Source organism: Bos indicus x Bos taurus, chromosome 29 (genome assembly GCF_003369695.1).
Source record: "Bos indicus x Bos taurus breed Angus x Brahman F1 hybrid chromosome 29, Bos_hybrid_MaternalHap_v2.0, whole genome shotgun sequence".
Taxonomy (NCBI): domain Eukaryota; kingdom Metazoa; phylum Chordata; class Mammalia; order Artiodactyla; family Bovidae; genus Bos; species Bos indicus x Bos taurus.
The window spans coordinates 212,383-234,919 of NC_040104.1; the positions used below are offsets into that span (position 1 = coordinate 212,383).

General features: G+C 56.9%; 3 protein-coding genes across 6 annotated transcripts; 2 read left to right on the forward strand and 1 right to left on the reverse strand.

Annotated features, from left to right (window-relative positions):
* Nucleotides 1-12,556: 12,556 nt before the first annotated feature.
* LOC113886588 (interferon-induced transmembrane protein 3-like) lies at nt 12,557-13,514 on the forward strand. Its single transcript, XM_027532941.1, has 3 exons — nt 12,557-12,742; nt 13,204-13,337; nt 13,496-13,514. Exons 1-3 carry the CDS (start codon nt 12,557-12,559, stop codon nt 13,512-13,514), a joined length of 339 nt encoding a protein of 112 aa, XP_027388742.1.
* Nucleotides 13,515-15,830: 2,316 nt separating this feature from the next.
* Nucleotides 15,831-17,576, forward strand: LOC113886114 (interferon-induced transmembrane protein 1-like). 4 transcript variants are annotated; one of them, XM_027532052.1, is made up of 3 exons: nt 15,831-16,680; nt 16,934-17,001; nt 17,263-17,355. In XM_027532052.1, the coding sequence occupies exons 1-3, from the start codon at nt 16,495-16,497 to the stop codon at nt 17,330-17,332; spliced, it is 324 nt and encodes a 107-aa protein (XP_027387853.1). In that variant the 5' UTR covers nt 15,831-16,494; the 3' UTR covers nt 17,333-17,355. The 4 variants fall into 4 exon arrangements, with proteins under 4 accessions (XP_027387853.1, XP_027387852.1, XP_027387850.1 ...); XM_027532051.1 differs by having other exon boundaries at nt 15,837-16,680; nt 16,934-17,025; nt 17,263-17,576; XM_027532049.1 differs by having other exon boundaries at nt 15,839-16,680; nt 16,934-17,029; nt 17,263-17,576.
* A 2,162-nt stretch (nt 17,577-19,738) lies between these two features.
* Nucleotides 19,739-20,843, reverse strand: LOC113886115 (interferon-induced transmembrane protein 3-like). The gene is made up of 2 exons (XM_027532053.1): nt 20,497-20,843; nt 19,739-20,019 (listed from the first exon to the last, which is right to left on the reverse strand). The coding sequence occupies exons 1-2, from the start codon at nt 20,743-20,745 to the stop codon at nt 19,828-19,830; spliced, it is 441 nt and encodes a 146-aa protein (XP_027387854.1). The 5' UTR covers nt 20,746-20,843; the 3' UTR covers nt 19,739-19,827.
* Between the last annotated feature and the right edge of the window lie 1,694 nt (nt 20,844-22,537).

Consider the following 22,537-nt stretch of genomic DNA (forward strand, 5'->3'; position numbering starts at 1 on the left):
CACGGGAAGGGACCTTACTGACCACCAGCACAGCTGCAAAATTAGTTCTGGAGCCTTGGATACACATCTCACAGCTAAACAAGGTCCCACTTGACATCTGGTCTTGCTCAGACGCTGCGGACCTCCAGATCAAACAGACAAGCAGAGGCTTCAGACTCTAAAACGCAAAACCCTTTCTTATTCTTTCCTTCACTCTGGCATTGAAGCTGAGTCCCCCTTAAACTGACTTTCTCTGCAGAGTTTATGATGAGCCTTTCTATCCAAAAGTTTGCTCCTTTTCCTGTCTCCCACCACCCCATTCCCCTCAGGATCAAGGAGTATCAAAGAACAGGGAGGACTGAAACCGAGCAGGGTCCTGTGGGCCTTCTGAGTACAAACACCCCTCTGTGTCCCCTTGGTTCTTGTTCGTTGAACAAGGCTGTGGTCTCCCAGGCCCTCCCTGTGTTCCAAAGAGCAGGGAAGGTAGTTACTGATTAGGGAAGCGAGGGAACGCAGAAACAGAGGGAAATCAGTTAAAGGGGGAAAGTAACGACGACAGTTCAGGATAAACCGAGTCCTAGCTGCTCCTCAAGGGGTGTACCCAACAATCTGCCAGAATTCTTTGTTCTCAGGCAATGAAGACCCACCTGCCTCTTGTTTGAGGATCTTGCCATCCGTCTCTGCTGCTGCTTTAACCCCTGAGTCATAAGCCTCTGCTCAGCCTGCGTACACACGTTAGTCACGGCAGGAATTCTGCCCACAGCTTGGGGTGTACACGGCAGCCCCCTTTCAAAGAAACCCACGTGGTGATAAGGAAATGTGAACAAGAAAAACAAACACTTGTTTATTTGATCTGAAGGAGCATCGTGACCACATCAGATTAATGTCAGTTCAGTTCAGTTGCTCAGTCGTGTCCGACTGGAGTCAACTGCCCAAGAAGAGAGGTCGTGGCCTGTGGCCTCTCCCTCCTCCTGACCTCGTCTCTGCAGGCTTCCCACCTTCCTGTCCTGAGAGCAGTCTGCGTTAAGACGGATCTTAGGGTCTTAGTCTGCCATCTCCTCGCTTTGCCTGCTTCTGAATAAGGTCACTCTTCTTCCCTAACACCTTTCTCTCAACCCACTGGCCTGTCCTGTGAGCGTGGATGAGGTTCCAGTTACAGACATCGTCCTCGTCAGTATCCCCTGCGCTCTGGCCTTTCGTGCACTGACTGTATCACCCAAAATCCTGATTTGTCCATGATGCTGGAGACCCCTGGTGCTCCCTGAGGCAATTTCTTTTCTATTCCAAATGTCACTGCAAACTACAAAAGACCGTTTGGAAATCTCTTACTAAGTTCAGCTCTTACTGTTCCTGAAGCCAAGCTTGTATGCTTGCCACCTGACAGCCAATCAATGCATCAAGAAGCCAGGTGTTGGGAGAACCCATAGTAACCTTATTTGCGCAGATGAAGAAGATGTCCGACTCACGTTCCAAAGAACCGTCTTCCCTGAGCTAGAATTCAGGTTTCTTCTATACTAAAGGGGAGGGGGTTGCTGCAGCCTTCTTCCAGACCTTGGAGGGGATGTGATAACTCTTTGTTCTTGGAGCTGCCTGTGTAGGTCTGGTCACCAACCTCCAGGAGAGGAGTCACCAACCTCCAGGAGAGGAGTATTATTCTCTGTTCTGTAGCCTTTTCTCCTCTATTTGAATGAAACATTGTTATGCCTTTAAAGGTCTAGCTTGGGAGGCAGAGCCTTGAGAAAGGGCTATTATGTATATTTCAGGCTATAGGCAACATTCATTTTTTTTTCAATTTTTAAATAGTGGCTGGTCACACAGCTTGTGGGATCTCAGGTCCCCAACCAGGGACTGAACAACGAGGGCACAGAGTCCTAAGCACTGGACTACCAGGGACTCCCGAGGCAACATTCTTTCAGCTTTGAGGAGCTGGGGTGAAAAGCCAGTACCACAGAGATTAGCGCTAAGGCCATAGATCCGATTTGGAGTCAGGCTTGCGGCTTGTTTCCGTATGTGTCTTCTTTTAGCCTGTACCCAATTATGACTGTACTTGCGCTACACACAGTACAATCCAATCACACACGCGCTACACACAAATGCCTGAATCTCAGCGCGTTGCACCCTCAGCTCCCTGGGGTTGTCTAGGTCAGAGCTGCCGCAGCTAAGAAGCATCTCCAGCAGCAGTCATATCTGCCGGGTATTTAGAATGACTCTTTACTTTAGACTAGAAGATTTCTTACCATATGTGCTTAAAATCTGATTGACCCCTGGCTTAAAAAACAGGTTAGCACAGCCAGCAGGCCCCGTGAACAAATCCATGAGCAGCGTGCCCTGATGGGAGGTCAGCAGGCCCCGTGAACACATCCATGAGCAGCGTGCCCTGATGGGAGGTCAGCAGGCCCCGTGAACAAATCCATGAGCAGCGTGCCCTGATGGGAGGTCAGCAGGCCCCGTGAACACATCCATGAGCAGCGTGCCCTGATGGGAGGTCAGCAGGCCCCGTGAACACATCCATGAGCAGCGTGCCCCGATGGGAGGTCAGCAGGCCCCGTGAACAAATCCATGAGCAGCGTGCCCCGATGGGAGGTCAGCAGGCCCCGTGAACACATCCATGAGCAGCGTGCCCTGATGGGAGGCCCTGGGCGTGGCTACCACCCTTCTTGGGCCGTTGGAAGCCCGGATGCTGGCACACAGCCAGGCAGTGCCTAGTAGGTCGTCAAGTTGTGCCCTTAGCTTTCCACAAAGACCCCCGTTGGTCAACTCCCCTGGATCCACATCAAGGTTAGGAAGGACCCACCAGGAGGCCTTCATGACTCAGGATTCGCTCCTAGCGAGGGCCATACCTGCCTGGGCAGAAGTGTAAGTGAGGATATGATCAGAAGCCTTAACTCGAGTCACTCCAAAGGTGAGAAACGCTGCACAAACCAAGCCGAGGGATATTCTGCAAAAAGCCGATGGACACTCCTCAGACGTGTTGTGATCATGAGGGCAAGGAAGCACTGAACTTGTTACAGGCCGGAGGAGGCTGGGAGGAATAACTGAATGCAGCCAGGGTCCTGGAACAGAGAAAGGACACTGGTGAGAACACTGGTGACCCTTGAACAGGTCTGCAGTTTAGTCATCAGCATCATGCCCATGTTAATGTCCCGGTTTGATGATGGTACCATGGGGAGCCTGGCTGAAGAGGGACAGCGGCCCTTGGTACCGCCCTCGCGATTTTCCACATGTCTAAAATTGCTTCAAAATACAAAGCTAGGGAAAACTCAATGTTAGGCTTGCTGAAATAAGTACTTGGTGCTAGGATAAGCAGGCTGGAGCCCGGAGGCCGCCTGCCTGGGCACCTGGGCCTGCACTGCTGTCCAGCATGCGGTGCTGGAGAGGCTACCTAAAGCCTCCAGTGCTTGTTTTCTAAAATGAGGAGAATAACCACACCATCTGATCAGGTTGTTAAGAGGTTAAACCTATTAACACACATGAAGCATTCAGTGTTTGGTACAGACTGAGTCCCTGGAAGGGCTGGCTCTTACCACTCTTCTGATGACCAGAACTGAAAACAGGGATGGACCCCTGAAAGGCAGGTTGGTGTGTAGGATGTCAATCTAGAGTGGTCCTGAGAGGTGACAGGGGACATGCAGGAGGCAAGGATGAAGAGGGAGCTTAGTTATTGGGAAAGAAGTGCCTCATGTCCTGGGATAGAAGGAGAAAGGAAATGAGAGGACGGAATGCTTGAGGAAGAAGCAGAGCCAAACTTCCCAGAGGTGAAGAAAGATGAAGGGCTTCAGACTAGGGTCACAGAGAGGCAAGATAAGACATAACCCACACTTAGACGTACTGCGGTGACGTTTAAGAGGATCAGAGAAAAGTGTCTGAAAAGAAGGTTCCACAGAGAACGAAGAGACCACATACATGGGAACAAGAATCATACTGATCCCAGATTTCTGTACAAACCACATGAGAAGATATGGGACGGTATTTTAAAGAATTACAAGTAAAAAAATAGAAAATTAAATATTCAGCCAAATTGTCATTCAAATAACAAAGATATTTCCAGAAAGCCTCAGAATGTGCCCCTCCCAAACACGTACCTTGATAACATTTTTGAAGCAAGAACTGAAAAGGAGGAAAAACACACCCAGGAAAATCCACAAGCCATCAAGGAAGTGAGGGGCCAAACATCTTTGCAAAGCTTTTCCCTATTTTAGGAACAAACCACCACCACCAAAAGGCAGGAACAAAGGGCAAAAGGGCAGCCACACAAGCCCCACATAAAATTCTGGGCAAGGCCAGCGTGACAGGGCACGAGAAGGGACGCCAGAGAGCGAAGGCGTTGGGGCCTCGATGGGCGGCGCCGGGAGCGGACAGGCTGCAGACGCAGCAGCGCGCCCGTGTCCCCCACCCCGACAGCTGTGGGCCACGAGGGCGCTTAGCGCTCACTGGTGAGTGAGTGAAAAAACTTCTTATGAAAGTTATAAATTTAAAAACATCCAACAAATGAAAATCAGCAAAAATGAAGAAAGAAACAGGAGAGGAGAGCAAATAACAAACGTGAGAAACAAGACAGAAATGAGTCCCAGCAGAAGAATTATTATACAAATTAAAAAACAGATCCAACAGGGATGTAGTTAGGAAAAGACCCAGAAGTATGGAGAAATCTCTGTCTCTGAAATTGGATTTATTTTAAAATTTTTATTTCTTTTGATGTGGACCATTTTCAAAGTCTTTATTGAATTTGTTACAATATTGCTTCTGTTTTTTGGCCCTGAGGCATGGGGGATCTTAATTCCCTGACCGGGGATGGAGCCCACACCCTGTGTATTGGAAGGAAAGTCCAACCACTGGACGGCCAGGGAAGTCCCTGAAACTGGGTTTAGGTGATTCCTTGCCAAAATCATCAGGGTCCTCTCTGGGGTGAGATACCCTCTCAGGCCTGAGACCAACTGTGGACCCAGAACCCAAAGAGACGAGAAAACTTGGTTGAGGATCAGCAGGAAAAACATCACAGAACTCTGAATACTGGAATTTCCAGATAATGAACCAGCTGTGCTTACTAAGCTCTTGGAGGTCAACAGAAATATTTTAGCAGGCATAGTAAGCCGTTAAAAGTGACTTTACAGAACTGAAAAGAAACTAATTAGAAATCATAGAACTGAAAGTCAGTGTAACGGAAATAAGAATCACTGCGGAGTTTATAACACCTGAGCACACCTGGAGTGACCCTGCAGTGAGTCTCGGACCTCATGGAAACTCTGCTTCCAGGTGAGGCTGACGCTGCTGCCCAGGACCTTCACTTTGAGAAGACGGATGCAGAGAAACCCTGCAGACAGTGGATGAAACCACAGTCAGCAATGAGAGATAGAGGGCAGTGAGAACTTTTAATCTGTGTTTAATTGGAAGTCCAGAAAGAAGGAGAGGAAGTGGCTGCTGCTGCTGCTGCTGCGCTAAGTCGCTTCAGTCGTGTCTGACTCTGTGCGACCCCTGAGACGGCAGCCCACCGGGCTCCCCGTCCCTGGGATTCTCCAGGCAAGAACACTGGAGTGGGTTGCCATTTCCTTCTCCAATGCATGAAAAGTGAAAGTGAAGTTGCTCAGTCGTGTCCGACTCTTCGAGACCCCATGGACTGCAGCCCACCAGGCTCCTCCGTCCAATGGATTTTCCAGGCAAGAGCACTGGAGTGGGGTGCCATCGCCTTCTCTGGGGAGAGGAAGTGGAGAGTGGAGGAAATCGGGATCTGAAAGCGCACTGGGTGAGAACATCCTAAAGCTGCTGGGAGACCAGCCCACAGACGAAGCGCCCGGAGAAGCCTCCGCCAGAACAGACACAAACGAGTCCACGCCTCTACACAGCGAGTAAGTCTGTAGCAAATGAAAGGTGTAAACATAGACACACACACTCTGGTGATGTCCAGAGCTCCTGATAAGGAGCAGCAGCTCCATCGTGGCTGACGGCACAGAAACTGCAGAAGCAGAAGCTAACGGCCTGTGTGTTCAGCTCAGACCTGAAATTCTTTACCATGTGAAAGTACTTTTCAAGAATGAGGTAAGATTTCTATTTTTTTGGAAAACAAAAATGGAGGGGCTTTGGCCACCAGCAAGCCCCCACCAAATGGAGCTCTCCACACCAAAGGGAAAGGACTTGGATGGACTGGGTGTGAAGCGGTGAGAAGCCACAAGATCTGCGTGTGGTCCGTCAGCCCGTCGTAGTGGCACCAGCAGCGATCACATCGTCATGTGTTAGAAAATGAGAAATCACAGAGCATGGAACCATGGCATAATCAGGAGGGAGGCAGGCCCTCCGTCCCGGCGTCAGGCAGGGAGGCACCTCAGTGTCTCAGAGTGATGTGATTACTGTAAGCAGCCCCCGCTCGAATAACAGGAAAGTGGGGTGGAGTAGCCACACTTTTGATGAAGTCATAAAATAACAAACATTAGCCTAACTAGAGATATTCTGGAATTAGTAAGAGAGTCTGGTGGGGATGCCAGACGCAAAGTTCACATACAAACACTGGCTGTATTTCTGCCTCCAGCCAATGGCCATCAAGCATGAAGCAAGTTGCCAGCCTTCTCTGGTGGGTGGATTGCAGAAGTGGAGCCAAGCCTCCAGCCAGCCCAGCCCCCAACAAGGGTCCTGGGTGAGGAGCCACTTTGGCCACTTTTCGCACCTCTTGCTACACGTGTCTGTCTAATGAGTGTGCAGCGAGCGACATGGCCAGTCCCCAGACCGCACGGTAGAGCCCCTCACACACCTCTCTCTGAGCCCTAAGAACAAGCCCCGCCTGACATGCTGGAGGATGAGCGTGCCCATAGAAGGGCTGACATTGTCCCCTCAACACGCAGCTGGCAGCAGATGATGACGGGCTCTGCCAAGGCCAACCGAGGCTGGTCCAGGTCTTGGGCAAAAGCAAACACTTATTGGTATATACCTTTGGAGAAGGAAATGGCAACCCACTCCAGTGTTCTTGCCTGGAGAGTCCCAGGGACGGGGGAGCCTGGTGGGCTGCCGTCTCTGGGGTCGCACAGAGTCGGACACGACTGAAGCGACTTAGCAGTAGCGTTGGTATATACCACTGAGGTTTTGTGGCTGCTCATTATGCAACTTTATTGTGGGAATAGATAAATGAAACAGGAAAGAGACAGCGTTACACAACCCCCAGAGCAGCTGCCCTTGGTGTCAGGCGGACTCTCGACAGAAGCATCGTCCGTTGTCGCCACCAACGGCAGGCGGCTCTGCCCTTGGACAGACAAGGTGTGGAATGGTCACGCCGAGGACACGACACCGGCCAGGATAAATGAAGCGCAGCTACAGCCAAGGCAAGGCTCAGAGCGCGATGCTGAGAAGGACGAAAGACGCAGAGAGGACAGCGCCCTTTCACTTTTTTTGCTGTTTTGCTGTTTCTAGTCGCTAAGTCGTGTCCGACTCTAGTGAATCCTGGAATGGTAAGCTTCCAGGCTCCTCTGACCCATGAATTCAAAATAGGCAAATTCGTTTTCAGGTTCAATCTGCACTGAATTAGGCTCAGTTTAACCTCCACTTAGGGGTCAAACGTCGCATCGAGGGCAAGCATGTGCACAGCATAAAGGCCCAGAGCGTTGCGAGCTTCGCAGGGCTGGCACGGGACCCTCGTGGGGCGGTGGCAGTGGCCGACCTGTGAATCGGTAGTTCCGCAGGCATCTTAGCCATTTGCGAGGCAGAACTTTCATGTTTCTCGCATTTTGGTGTATTTGTGAAATTTCACAGCAAGAAAAGGTTAAAAGTATACGCACCTAACAGCCCAGATAGCAGACAAGGCGCCAGCAAACGCTGGGAGCGGTGGGTTTGTCAGCAGCTGTTTTCCTAAGGTCATCAAAATTCTACCAGGAGAATGCCTGGGAAAACATGAAGGCAAGGCCAGGGTCTCCTGTGGGAAGGAGATGAGCTGGGGCCCCAGCTGACCGCCAGGAAGGGTGCATCGCTCAGGACACTTGGGTTAGGCTGTGGCGAGGACAGCCCCAAGTCCCTGTGTCCTGATCTGACTGCACCCCAGGAAGGGGCCCGGGGTTTTGCCTCCCTCAGGCAGGCAGGGACCAGGGAAGGGGGCCTGCAGGCTGGATGCAGAAGAAGGGCACTGGGGACTCAGCCTGGCTGCACTGGGACCGGGCAGAATGGAGCCCCACCTTCACACCTGGCCAAGAAGACCTTCGGGTGCTCCTTCCTGTGTCCCCTGGGGGGCTATCTCAAAGCCTCCTCCAGCCCCATGAAGACTGAAAGTGAGGCAAAGGAGGCCTCGAGAGGCCTTGCGTCAAGTGGCTAAAACAAGGGACCCCTGAGGCCCACAGTAGCGGCCCAGACCGGGGAGCAGAGGCGGGCGTGGTTCTGCAGGCCCCGGCAGCCGTGCTGAGGAGCCGGCCTGGGCGCACGCATTCCTCGGCAAGCCTGGAGGGCGCGGCCACTTGCTGCTCTCACGGCCCTGGGAGACCCCAAGGCTTTCCCAGCCCCTTCTCCCCACAGAGAGCCAGGGCCCCAGGGTTATTGTAGGTCTGGAGCCGGCACAGAGTTTTTGGCTCCAGGCGGATGCTTCTAGGGGCCAGGAGAACGCTTTCATATACGCGTCAGCTCCTAAAACTTCAAGTTCACTCAGTTCAGGTGCCAGTCACACCTGGCGCTCCTCTCCCCAAGTGCTCGTTTCTGCTCTTCTTCACTTTTTCAGCCTCTGCTCTGCACGCCCACTGCCCCCACCGCCCCCACCGCCCCTGGCATCTGACGTGCCAGGCTGAGGTGGGCAAGCGGCGCCACCCTGGAGCGCCTGCCGCGCCGTGCTTCACTGCGGGGTTGAGGTGCTGTTGCTCTTCCCACCCCGCCTCCCTGGACTTGCTGTGTTTCTTTTCATCTGATCTCACCACAAGCCCTCTTCTCTGAACTCAGGGGCCAGAACACGCAGAGCAGCAAACAGCACGCGGTGGGTATTTCTGACCAACCCCTGGTCCCAGGGGTAGAAGGCTTCAGGTTTCGGGCCCACCTTCCTAACATGGCAGGGAGCCGGGTGCCCCTCCATCCCCTCATCAGGCAGCGTTCTCCAGATAAAAGTTCTGCTCTGGAGGGCTGGGGTGGGGGGGGGTAGCCAGGCCCAGGCCCACGGAAGGCGGGTCTCTCTGCTGTACTTTCTACTAGGCCCTCTGAGGGGCTGCACAGGCCCCCTACGCCGGGGAGGGGTCTGCTTCACTCAGCCCACCTTTCAAAGCGAGGCTCATCCAGAAACACCCCCAGACCCCCGGGATAACCTCTGACGAAACCTCTGGGCCCTGCGCCTCGGTCAGGCTGATGCACAACTTTCAGAGCACACGACTTCACTGGGTTGGTCTTTCCAGCCGCTGGGAACACGGTTTTGTTGCTCTCTCCTGGCCCGAGGCCACAGTTCCAGGGCTTCCCCACGCTGGTCAGTGTGAGCTGGACAGTGCCGAGGTGACAAGTGACTCTGATCCCAGTGCCGGCCCAGCAAGCTCTGTTCCTGCTGCCACTAGACGTGGGCGGGCGGCCGTGGGCGGTAGGTCCCTCTCACCCAGGGGCCAGGAACCCCTGGGCCGGGGTAAGGGCCCACCGTGGGCTTCCTGAAGGCCACAGGGATGTGGGGAGTCCACGTGGTGCTCGCGAGTGACCCACACCTACGCCCGTGTCCCGAGTGCTGCGGGACTTGGAAGCGGGGCGGTGGGCATGCGGGCAGCGGGCTCGCAGAGGGGAGAGGAGGCGCCTCCAGCCGCTCCGGGCCTGCCCACTGCCGCCAGCGTGGGAGGCAAGCAGAGCCTCCCCGAAAGCGGAACTCGCTCCGGCGGCCCCGTCTGGGCAGTCCCCAGGCAGCTGGGCCATGAGCCCTGACTTCAGGGCCGCTCTGGCCGCGTGGCAACTGCGACGTGCAAAGGTGCTTCGTGGGGACACCCCTGGTGGCCCAGTGGTTCAGAAAATGCCTTCATATGCAGGAGAGGCAGGTTCAATCCTCGCTCGGGGAATTAGGACCCCACATGCCTCAGGGGCAGCTAGACCCACGCCAGGCGACTGCTGCGTGGGCCTGCCCCAAGTACGACCCCACGCAGGGAAATGAATAAGTAACTATTAGAAAGAAAGAAAAGGTACTTCCTGCCTGTAGCAGCCTGAGGGGCTGGACCTCATACCTTCAGGAGAGGGTAGTTCCTAAAGGACAGTGTGTCAGGCTGCTTGTGGCCAAGGCCGATGTTGTGTGCTTCTGATTTCTCTGTGAGGCAAAGCTCCATTTATTGGCTACTCTGTTTTGGCCAGTAAGAGACCCTGTAGAGACTTGCTTTTCCTTAGAATGCTAATTCATGAAATTTCAGAGGCTGGGTTTCACAAAAGGAGGAGCTATGTTTATACACCTTAGACATGTTCAGAAATCTGTTTTATACTGTGTTAACCTGATAACCAGGATGATACGATCACTCACCTAGAGCCAGACATCCTGGAATGTGAAGTCAAGTGGGCCTTAGAAAGCATCACTACGAACAAAGCTAGTGGAGGTGATGGAATTCCAGTTGAGCTATTCCAAATCCTAAAAGATGATGCTGTGAAGGTGCTTCACTAAATATGCCAGCAAATTTGGAAAACTCAGAAGTGGCCACAGGACTGGAAAAGGGCAGTTTTCATTCCAATCCCAAAGAAAGGCAATGCCAAAGAATATTCAAACTATTGTACAATTGCACTCATCTCACATGCTAGCAAAGTAATCCTCAAAAAAATTCTCCAAGCCAGGCTTCAACAGTACATAACCAAGAACTTCAGATGTTCAAGCTGGATTTAGAAAAGGCAGAGGAACCAGAGATCAAATTGCCAACATCCATTGGATCATAGAAAAAGCAAGAGAGTTCCAGAAAAATATCTACTTCTGCTTTATTGACTACGCCAAAGCCTTTTAGTGGGTGGATCACAACAAACTGTGGAAAATTCTTCAAGAGATGGGAATACCAGACCACCTGACCTGCCTCCTGAGAAATCTGTATGCAGGTCAAGAAGCAACAGTTGAAACTGGACATGGATCAATGGACTGGTTCCAGACTGGGAAAGGAGTGTCAAGGCTGCATATTTTCACCCTGCTCATTTAACTTATATGCAGAGCACATCGTGCAAAATGGAGGGCTGGAAGAAGCACAAGCTGGCATCAAGATTGCCAGGAGAAACAGCAATAACCTCAGATATGCAGATGTTGTCACCCTTATGGCAGAAAGTAAAGAATAACTTAAGAGCCTCTTGAATAAACTGAAAGAGGAGAGTGAAAAAAGTTGGCTTAAAGCTCAACATTCAGAAAACTAAGATCATGGAATCTGGGTCCATCACTTCATGACAAATAGATGGGGAAACAATGGAAACAGTGACAGACTTTATTTTTTTTTTTTTGGCTCCAAAATCACTGCAGATGGCAGATGGTGACTGCAGCCATGAAACTAAAAGATGCTTGCTCCTTGGAAGAAAAGCTATGTTCAACCTAGACAGCATATTAAAAAGCAGAGACATTACTTTGCCAACAAAAGTCCATTTGGTCACAGCTATGGTTTTCCAGTAGTCATGTATGGATGTGACAGTTGGACTATAAAGAAAGCTGAGCACCGAAGAACTAGTGCTTTTGAAGTGTGGTGTTGGAGAAGACTCTTGAGAGTCCCTTGGACTGCAAGGAGATCCAACCAGTCCATCCTAAAGAAAATCAATTCTGAATATTCATTGGAAGGACTGATGTTGAAGCTGAAACTCCAATACTTTGGCCACCTGATGCGAAGAATTGACTTGTTTGAAAAGACTCTGATGTTGGGAAAGATTGAGGGCAGGAGGAGAAGGGGACGACAGAGGATGAGATGGTTGGATAGCATCACTGACTCGATGGACCTGAGTTTGAGCAAGCTCCAGGAGTTGGTGATGGACAGGGAAGCCTGGCGTGCTGCAGTCCATGGGGTCACAAAGAGTCGGACACGACTGACTGACTGAACTGAACTGAACTGAATCCAACCCTTGGGGGACCGTGGGAGGCTCCTTCAGGGCAGGCCACACGGGCTGCTGGGTGCTGACCTGCAACCAGGAAGGACCCAAACCCTGCCTGGAACGGGGACTCAGAACTGGGGGGCCAGTGCCCCTCAGAGGGGAGGCCTGTGCGGCTGGGGGGCTGGCAGTGGGGGCGGGGATCCTCTGGGCCCGGGGGTGAGGCTGAGTGGGGCCTGGCAGGGGCCCGAGTGGGGACTGTGGGCGCGGCAGCAGGCTTGGGCCTGAGACCCCCTGGCTGGGGAACGTCCTGGGACCACACCCTAAATAGGTCCTGACTTGAGTGCCTGGGGCAGAAAGCCAGCTCTTGGATTGCGACCATCCCACCCTGCCTGTGTGTAACTTCTCCATGATTTGTTTACCTTCCCAGTGTCAGGCCAATTCATGCATTTACAAAGCAACAAGAAATTGAAGCTTCTGAGGAAGCAAAACTGACATGAGGTAGGGTTTGGGCCCCACGAAGGACCACCCTCCAGCATCCGGCTCACTCCCAAAGTGGTCAAAGCTCGGCCTCATGACTCCAGCTCTTAGTCCTCCTCACTGGTGTCCACCCCTGCGGCCACCACCCTAAGACATGTTCTCAGGGGAGCAGGAGGTGGCTGTGATGGGGGGACCTGCAGGCTCGGCTCCCATGAAGAACGCAGTGATCAACATCCAGACTGAGAACCCTGGACGTGATCACATCGTCTGGTCCCTGTTCAACACCCTGTTCATGAACATCTGCTGTCTGGGCTTCGTGGCATTCGACTACTCCGTGGAGGTGGGTGGGCACCTGGGGGCATCTCCAAGAAAGTGTGTGTGAGCCTGGAGAGGGCCCTGCCCAGATGGCACATGGGTTGGGGAGCTCCTGTATGTATTGTTCTGTGTGTGTGTGTGTGTGTGTGTGTGTATACCAATGTGCCGGTCATGATGAGGCTGCAGGAGGTTCATGGGAATGACCAGGATCAACCTCTTATCCCCTGGTGGGATGAGGGGCCGGTGAAGGGGCCTGAGAGGAAGGGAGGGGGAGCCCTGGGGCTCCTGGAGAGGCTGACAGTCTGCGGGGACGCAGATGGAGGCCCCGGGAGGGGAGCGGCATCCGTGGGCACTGGCCTGCTCAGACTTGGGGAACGGGCAGGGGAGAGTCCCCGTTGGGTGAACGGGCACTGGGGGACCAGCAGGGGAGGGCCCAAGTCACAGGCCCGGCGGTCACCTGGACCCTCACCACCTCTGCTCCTCCAGTCTAAGGACCAGAAGATGGTCGGCGACATCACTGGGGCCCAGAGCCACGCCTCCACCGCCAAGTGCCTGAACGTCTGGGCCCTGGTCCTGGGCCTCCTTCTGACCATCACGTTCATCACTGTTTTTGGCACTGGGTCAGGGCCAAGGTTCAGTCTACGTGTTAGGGTTTCACACAGCAAGGAGGCTGCAGTAGCTGTTCGAGGCCGACACCGGGTCCTGGGCAGCTGCAGCAGGCTCCGCCCCAGTGGCGGCGGCCCTGCCCCCCCCCACCCCCCGCCCCTTCCTGCCGCAGTTTACAGAGACCCAGCTGAAGGCCGGTGAATTCAGTGAAGTGCACTGACTCCCCAGCCTGCCTCTGTGGCTCAGCGCCCTCCCCGCCCTGCCCGTGCTGCTCTGGTTTTGCCGGTTTCTGGCTTCCAGCCGGGAGCAACAGCTGAAGCAGGGTCCCAGGATAGGGGTCCCTCCTTTCCCAAGGTCTGACCCTGATCCAAGGGCACTCTGTGTCCAGAACACCCTTGACCCTCGGGATCAGGCAGTCGGTTGGCAGGGAGCAGCTGGGCTAGGGTGACTGCGGCAGCCCAGGCTCTCTAGGGAGGGACTGCTTTTAGTGTCTGGGGGCCCGTCTCCCTCCCAGCTGCCGGGAAGGTCCAGCCTGCTGCATCCTGCTACTGCCTTCTCCAGCCTGTCCCGGCTCCTCCGGAGGGTGCTGGGAGAGCAGTGGCCTGAGGCAGGACAGGGCAGCTAGAGTGAGGAGCAGCCACCTTGGCACCACGCGCTCTGGGAAAGGTCAGCCCCCGACGAGGGAGGCAGCCCCTTCCCGTCCTCTCAAGGCCCTGGAGGTGTGGGCGCTTGGACAGCCCAGGGCAGAGCCGTTCACGAGCCAGGCTGCTCACGAGCCGGGCTGCGGTGGTGGAAGCCCCCCAACACTGATGTCCGTCCCCGCTCCCCGCTGTGATCCCCAGCCCTCCCTCACTTCACCCTACATCCCCCACCCCTCAGAAGTGGCTGGGGGTGGAGGTCTCTGGGCAGGTTGTGGGGGCCCCAGGGGGGTGAGCAGAGGTGGGCAGCTCCAGGGAGGGTGTGTCCTGGAGGCGGGGCTGGACCACCTGCTTCTCTGGGTCTGGGAAGGACTCTGGAGGCAGGAAGTGACTGGAGGCCAGCCCAGACCCCCTTCACGGAGTGGGACTCATGCACAACCCAACCCCGGGCTGTGCGCTGCAGAAAGGAGGTCAGCAGAGCTCGGGAAGGACAGGCTCCCAGTCACATGGAACTCTTGGTCACGCTCTGCCACGGCCCCTCCCGGGGGGCCGCTCGGTCCCACATTTCCTGGAGCCCCCCGGGTGACTGGGCATCTGCAGTGTCCTGCCTTCTACTGTGACCCCCAGGACAGAGTGCATAAACCGGAAAACCCACCAAACACCTGAGCCAGGGCGGAGGCTGGGGCAGCCACCTGTCCTGCCCCAGGACTGTGCTGCGGATGTGGGCAAGTGGGCAGACCAGAGATGGGGTGGCAGGACTGTGACCTCCCCAGGACCCACAGCAGAGAGTTCTGGAGACATTCACAGGTGTGTCCCTCAGGGCACAATGGAGGACGGAGAGCAGAGCCCACCAGCCCCGGAGGCAGGACGGCCGACGAGGACTGGGGGCAAAACCTCGGCACCTGCTGACCCCACGGCCCCTGTTGTGAACTGGTCTTCAGACTCGATCCCGTGGCTGACTGAGAGCAGGGCCCTGGACAGGGGAGCTTGCGGGCACATCCCCCAGACTGCCCTGGGGTGGGGGAGGGTGGGGAATAGGTGGGTCCTGGGTAACAGAGTCCAGGACTCGGGATTCCCAACATCTCAGGAAGTGGGCTCAGGGCCCAGGTCAGTATCTCTGAACATCACCAGGTGCCCTTTCCCGAGGGGCGCGTGGGCCCTAGTCACACTCGGAGTGGGGCCAGCCCCCGTGGGCACCCAGCCCTGGGAGAAGAGGAGCGGAAGCAGCTGGTGCTGCCAGGCCCCTCAGGCGCTCAGTGGCTTCTGGGTAAGAGCCTCAGAGATGGGGTGGCTGCAGGGGGACTCTGGAATGGCTCCCCAGCGCCCACCCCAGCAGGGAGGAAACCTAAACCAACATCCCATCCTGGGAGAGGAGCGGACATTGACCACCTCAGGGCCTGGGGGTGAAGGGGTGCCACCCCCACAACACTTCCATTCCGCTCTCCAACCTGCCCAAATCCCAGGTGGACCTGGAGGAGACTCAGGACGCAGTGGACTAAGCCCACCTAGGAGTCCAGGCGCAGCTGCCATGGCAGCCTGTCAGCCTGGCCGGGGGCACCGGAGGCTGGCCTGGGAGCCTTGCCCCAGCGGGACCCAACCAGTGGGATGGCCTTGCTCCTAACAGGAAGATCCGGGCCTGGCCATCACCTCCCACAGCCTCACGCACAGGTGAGGACAGAGACAGGAGAGCACGTGGCCCTGCGGTCTGAAGAGAGCAGAGGCCTGGCCACAGAGCCGACCCGCCCTGTCCCTGAGGAGGGGGCACAGCCCCAAGCCCAGAGCCGTCCTGCCAGCACACCCGCTCCCCCTGGAGCCACCCCAGGTCCCATGAGAAATGAGGGGGGGACGGGGGAGGCAGGAAGGCCAGGCTGCACAGACACGCAGGCCCAGGGCTCCCAGCGGCTGCCAGACGCCCAGCAGGCGTCCTGCCTCGGCACAGCCGGCCTGGTCCCACTCCTCCAGCCCTTGGGGGACTGCAGGAGGCTCCTCAGGGCAGGCCACACGGGCTGCTGGGTGCTGACCTGCAACCGGGAAGGACCCAAACCCCGCCTGGAGCGGAGACTCAGGACTGGGGGGCCAGTGCCCCTCAGAGGGGAGGCCTGTGTGGCTGGGGGGCTGGCAGTGGGGGGCGGGGCTCCTCTGGGCCTGGGGGTGAGGCTGAGTGGGGCCTGGCAGGGGCCTCGAGTGGGGACAGTGGGCGCTGCAGCAGGCTTGAGCCTGAGACCCCCAGGCTGGGGAAGGGTCCCAGAGCCGGAACTCAGCGCTATATGGGAAGCGAGATGGCTGGGGCTGGGCCTGAAGCCCCCTCCACCAGCTCATTTCCTCTGACCCTGGTGTAACAAGATGCGCAGCAGTTCCTCCCACCTCCGGCAAAACATTCAAGAAACGAAACTACTGGGCAGGCCCAGCCCCCAGCCCCCAGCCCCGGTGCTCCTGCCTACATCCGGACCACATCTGCGCCGGCTCTGCCTTGGGGAACACACGTCTCGATCCTGCTCCTCAGCTTCAGTGCTTGGTTCCCTCTGCGCCAGAGATGATCAAGGAGGAGCACGAGGTGGCCGTGCTGGGGGCGCCCCAGAGCCAGGCGCCCCTGACGACCACGGTGATCAACATCCGCAGCGACACCGCCGTGCCCGACCACATCGTGTGGTCCCTGTTCAACACCATCTTCCTGAACTGGTGCTGCCTGGGCTTCGTGGCATTCGCCTACTCTGTGAAGGTGGGTGGGCACCCGGGGCGTCTCCACGAAAGTGTGTGTGAGCCTGGAGAGGCCCTGCCCAGACGGCACGTGCGTGGGGAGCCCCCGTGTGTACGGGTCTGTGTGCACGCTCTTTCGTGTGTGTGTTGTGTGTGTGTGAGAGTGTGGCCTGGGGGATGGTTCCCAGGGAGACTCATGGCGAGGCTGCCTGGGTTCACATGGGGTAGAGCTGGGGGTCTGTGTCTCTCGCACCCCAAGACGGAGTCCTTCCCAGCCTCATCAGGGAAGGCGCAGCCTTCACACTCAGCTTCAGAACACGAGTCTGGTCTGGAAACGAGGAAGGTGCTGCAAGGACCCTGACCCCTGGTGTGTGAGTGGCCGGTGAAGGGGCCTGAGAGGACGGGAGGCTGAGCCCTGGGGCTCCTGGAGAGGCTGACTCTCTGTGAGGACGCAGACAGAGGCCCCAAGAGGGGAGGGTATCACCGGCCACTGTCCTGTCCAGACTCCAGGGAACGGGCCATCGGGTGACTGGGAGCAGCAGGGGAGGGCCTGAGCCACAGCGCCCGGCGGTCACCTGGACCCTCACCACCTCTCCTCCTCCAGTCTAGGGACCGGAAGATGGTCGGCGACATCACTGGGGCCCAGAGCTACGCCTCTACCGCCAAGTGCCTGAACATCTGGGCCCTGGTCCTGGGCATCTTTCTGACCATTGGATCGATCGTTCTTCTCATTTTTGTCTACATGGCAGCCTACGAGACGGCTTTGCGGATCAGTGGACATGGAGGCCACTAGCCGCTGTCCATGGAGGCGGTCCAGGGCCTCCGCCTTCCTTGGTGGCTTTGCCCCCAAGCCATAGGCAGCAGTTTATAGACACAGATTGTCAACCACTGAATCAATAAAGCACCCTTGTCTGTGAAGCTGCTGTGATGTCTCCTGCGGAGGGGACACTGCTATGACCCTGGCGGCCTCTGGGGAGCCCACAGCAGTCAGCTGGGGGCTGACTGAGAGGGCCAGAACAGAGCTGGTGACCCCACCGCGGTCAACAGGAATCCCCAGAGGAAAGACCCCTTCGTCCCCTCAAAACCAGCGGGCCCTGCTGGGTGGAAGAGTCTCGCAGACACTGGGGACCTGGGACATTGTTGTGAGCCTGGGATGCAGACGGGGAGATGGGGCCGCTCCTAGCCCAATGCGGAGAGACACCCGGGCAGGTATTCCTGTCTCTGACGCCCCAGGGGGAGTGGGTGGGGGGCCGCACCCCAGCTGCTGAGCCACTGTGCCCTGCACAGGGTGTCTGGGGTGTCACCCCGAGAGGCTGGAGGAGTCCCGGCAGCCACAGGCTGCGCTGGGAAGTGACCCCGTCCACACGCCCTTTGGGGACCCAGGCTCTCCTGGGCTCACTCAGGGCCCAGGGCCAGTCCTGTCCAGCTCTCACTGAAGTCAGCAGCTCTTCACAGTGGGTTCCCCTCCTCCTGGCACTCAGAGGAGATGGACGCCCCATCCCCACTGGGCCCTACTTGGATCCTCCCTGGAGGACGGTGGCTCAGATGAGGTTGCCCACTCTCTCTTGGGTCCCACATGAGAGCAGGAGGGCTCAGCCTCAGGGACGCTGAGTCCTGCGGAAGGAGAGGCTGGCAGACTGCCTCTCTGAGTCCAGGAAGGACTGTCTCCCAGGCAGGGACGGGGGGACAGATGTGTGACCCTGACCCCTGGCCTGTTAACCCCAACCCCGGCAGGCCCTAGGGGGTCCCCACATCCTCTCAGGCAGGCAGCAGTAGCGAGGGCTGCTGGCACTGAGTGTAGCCCGCCTGAGCTTCACCGATTTGCGGTGAGGGTCCTGCTAGGTGGGAGCCCCCGTGCAGGCCGCAAAGGCCCGGGTCCCGGACCTTCTGAAAATCACAGGAGGCCCGAGGCATCAGGCAGGGGAAACCGAGGGCCCTTCCCTCGACGGCCCCGGGTGCTGACGGCCGGGCCGTGAGCAGCTGTGGTCCTCGGAGCCACGGCCCGGCCTGGTTCCCAGCGGACGGTCCCGTGTCCCCTGTCAGCTGTAGGTGACCTGGGCTGGGGTGAGTTGGGGGAGCGGAGGACAGAGCGGGAGGTGGGAGCCCTGGGCCAGGGTGACGTGGGGGTCGGCAGCGGGGCAGGAGCCCGTGGGGAGAAGGCTCTGCCTCTGCTTTGCCTGGACTGGGCCTCGAGGAATTCAGAAGGCACGGCTCCTCAAGACACCGGGTTTGGTCCCAGCTGGGGGAGGGCAGAGCAGGGCAGATGAGTCCCGGGTGGGGGTGGGCAGGCGGGCTGGTGTGCCCCTGGCCTCGCCCCTGGCTCCCTTCCTGTCGCTGCTGGTGCGGGAAGATTCTGCCTCCCCAGCCCACCCAGTGGGATCTGCGCGCTGGACAGCGCCCCTGCCGACTCCAGGGCTTTGCGGGCTACTGGCTCTTCCCACCCTGGAGGCAGTCCTTCTCGACCCCGAGGGACGTGCCTGCCAGCCGTCCCTCCTCCAGGACTCCCTTCCTTGGTGCTGCCCCTCCCCGCTCACGGGTGTCAGACCCACAGGGAGAGGGGCTCCCTCCTGGCCCACCCTGGGATCCCAGCCTCCCCGCAGCCTCTCCAAGTCAGGGGGCTGGCGTAGGGACAGATTGGGGGGAGGGGGCACCCCCATGAGGAGTCAGGGGACGAGGGGGTGGCTCCGCTGCCCCTCCACACGCCCCAGCCCAGCTGGCAGTGGGCGGGTGTGCCCTGCCCCTCGAGTGCCCCCGTGTCTGGAGGCCACGGCAGAAGCAGGGATGGGGCTGATGTCGAGGGCGGGGCAGGGGCCTCTCCTCTAGCTGAGCAGCACGGGGCTCTCTCTGCCGTGGTGGACGCTGTGCTCCTGTTGCCTTTCCGGCAGAGGGGGCCTGCGGGGCCGTGTGAAGGACAGTGACGAGAGGGACGTGCCGCAGGGTGTGAGGGAGCTGGGCGCCAGGAGAGCCCGCACTGACCAGCGTCAGCGTGTGGGACAGTGCGGGGTGGGAGGAGGTGGGCTCGGGCTCACGTCCAGGCTGGACTCTCGAGGGCCCCCTCCCCAGGTCAAACCACAGCGCCCTCACACACAAACCCTCCTTTTATTTCACGGGGGCAGGTGCCTGGATAGGCTGCGGGGAAAGGGGCGACTGCCTCGGGCTGTGGGCAGGCCTAGTGGCCTCCGTAGTTCTGCATGAGCTCCGAGACTGCCTGAACGATCATCAGGGAGCCGGTGGACACGAGGACGATGAGGACGACAGTCAGAAGGATGCCCAGGACCAGGGAGCAGATGTTCAGGCATTTGGCGGTGGAGGCGTAGCTCTGGGCCCCAGTGATGTCGCCGACCATCTTCCGGTCCCTAGACTGCAGGAGGAGAGGTGGTGAGGGTCCAGGTGACCGCCGGGCCTGTGGCTCAGGCCCTCCCCCGCTGGTCCCCACTGCCCGTTCTTCCAGCGGGGACCCACGCCCGCCTGTCCCCTGGAGTCTGAGCGCGACAGTGGCCGGTGAGCGCTCCTCCCCTCCTGGGGTCTCCATCTGCTTTCCCGCAGACAGTCAGCCTCTCCAGGAGGCCCAGGGCTCTCCCATCCTTTCTCTGGCCGCCTCACTGGCCCCTCACCCACCAGGGGACAAAAGGCTGACCCTGGTCATCCCCACGCACCCCCTGCAGCCTCATCATGACCTGCACGTGTACACACACACACACACACACACACACAGACACACACACACACCATGCAGCAGAACAACACACACGGGGGCTCCCAACCCCACGTGCCGTCTGGGCAGGGCCTCTCCAGGCTCCCAGACACTTCCGTGGAGACGCCCCGGGTGCCCACCCACCTTCACAGAGTAGGCGAATGCCACGAAGCCCAGGCAGCACCAGTTCATGAAGATGGTGTTGAACAGGGACCACACGATGTGGTCGGGCACGGCGGTGTCGCTGCGGATGTTGATCACCGTGGTCGTCAGGGGCGCCTGGCTCTGGGGCGCCCCCAGCACGGCCACCTCGTGCTCCTCCTTAAGCACCTCATAGGCTGGGGGCACCGCCCCGTGGGCCCCAGTGAACAAGGGCTGGGATGTGCGGTTCATGGTGGGGACAGAGGAACTGCGGTCTAGATGCCAGAACACACTCCGGGTCCCCTTTTTTTACTCAGGAGTTTCGATTTCTCTGAATTTCCGTTTCCTGGCTTTTGGAGTATTGGGGATGGGCTGGTCCTAGGAGGCGTGAGGAACCAGTGAGTGTCAGGTTACACCGGGTGGGTGGGAGGAAGGCTAGGGCCTGGAGGGATTTCCTGTCCCAGAGGCTGGAAGGGGCCGATTTCCCTCTCCCCTCCCCCTTCTTTTGTAATAAAGAGCTTTAATAGAAGAAATACAAATAACAGTTTAAGAACTTGTAACCTCCTGTGTATGGGAGAGGCCCAGGAATTGTGAGTAAACAGTTTTCTGTAAATGAGAAAATGTGGAGAAGTTTCTCCCGGAGATGCTGAATCCACCCGTTAAATGCCACTGTGAGTTAGAGACAAAAGGCACTGGGGTGGACGAGAGGACTCTTTTGGGAGATGACCCCGAAATGCATAAAAATAAAGCTGATTCCTGCAGAGGCCAATCCTTCCCTCCTCCATCCCTGAGAGTTTTCTAGGAATGTGCCCCCCCCCCCCCGCCCACCCCCATCCTGGTACAAGAGAAAACACCCTTTCAGGGCAGTTTCTCTTGTTGACTGAAATTTAAAAAAAGTACAACTTAATAGATGAGAACCGTCTTTCATTCACCATAAACCTGAGCACCTAAGTCCAAGACCCAGCACGCTCGTTCACTGGGGAGGGAGGCCCGGCTGGAGGCCCCGCGTCTTCCATAGTTGCGTTTATAGCTCTCAAATCTTGTAACAATCTCCATTTTCCTGATTTTTTCTTAATAACAAAAATGGGAGTATTCCAGGGGCTATTAGAAGGCTCTATATGGCCGGCTGCCAGTTGTTCCATAACTAAATCCTCAGCTGCCTGTAACTTTTCAGCTGTTAAAGGCCATTGCTCCACCAATACCAGATCATCCGATTTCCAGGTAATAGGGGTGGCAGCGAGAGCAACAGCCTCTAGGATAAATTTGAATATCCCAGACCTTCTCTATTCTTGTTGGGAACCACCTCTAATGGCGAAACAATTCCCTGCTGATCTTTACCAAGCCCCTTATCAGGATTGTAACCTTTTCATCTGGGCTATATAAAAGCATTCCCATCTGAGATAATATGTCTCTCCCCCATAAAGAAAAAGGTAGTGAAGGAACCACATATGGGCAAAAAGTGCCTTGTGCCCCCTTCTCATCTGACCGTGTCAAAATCTGTGAGCTGTTAGCAACCGAGGGCACTGACCCTACTCCTACCCGGCCGGTACTGGTCAAGCGGGCTGGCCAGCATGAGGGCCAATCTTTTCCAGCAATGCAAGAGACGTCTGCTCCAGTATCTAACAGCCCTGACATTTTATTTCCTTGAATGAAAAGATCTTTTAAAGGCCTAGAAGCTGTAATTTCCTGCAGCCAAAAAGCTAGATCACTAGATCCAAATCCTCTGGGGCCCCTAGCTTGAGAAGTTAAGGTTTTTCCTGTCTGATAATAAGGTAAAAGCAAAAGCTGTGCTAATCTTTGACCTTTATTTGCACAGTTTTGGTAGGCAGCGAGATCAAAACTTTAATTTCCCCAGTATAATCAGAATCTACTACACCAGGCACCACCAAAATTCCTTGAAGGGAAAGCGAGCTGCGCCCCAGCACAGGTCCTACAATGCCCTCAGGTAGAGGCCAGCCACTCCCTTTGGAATCAGAGTAACCCTGGAACTGAGGTCCAGTCCTGCGCTGCCTGGGGTTGATTGGCAGGCTTGTTGTCCCTGCTG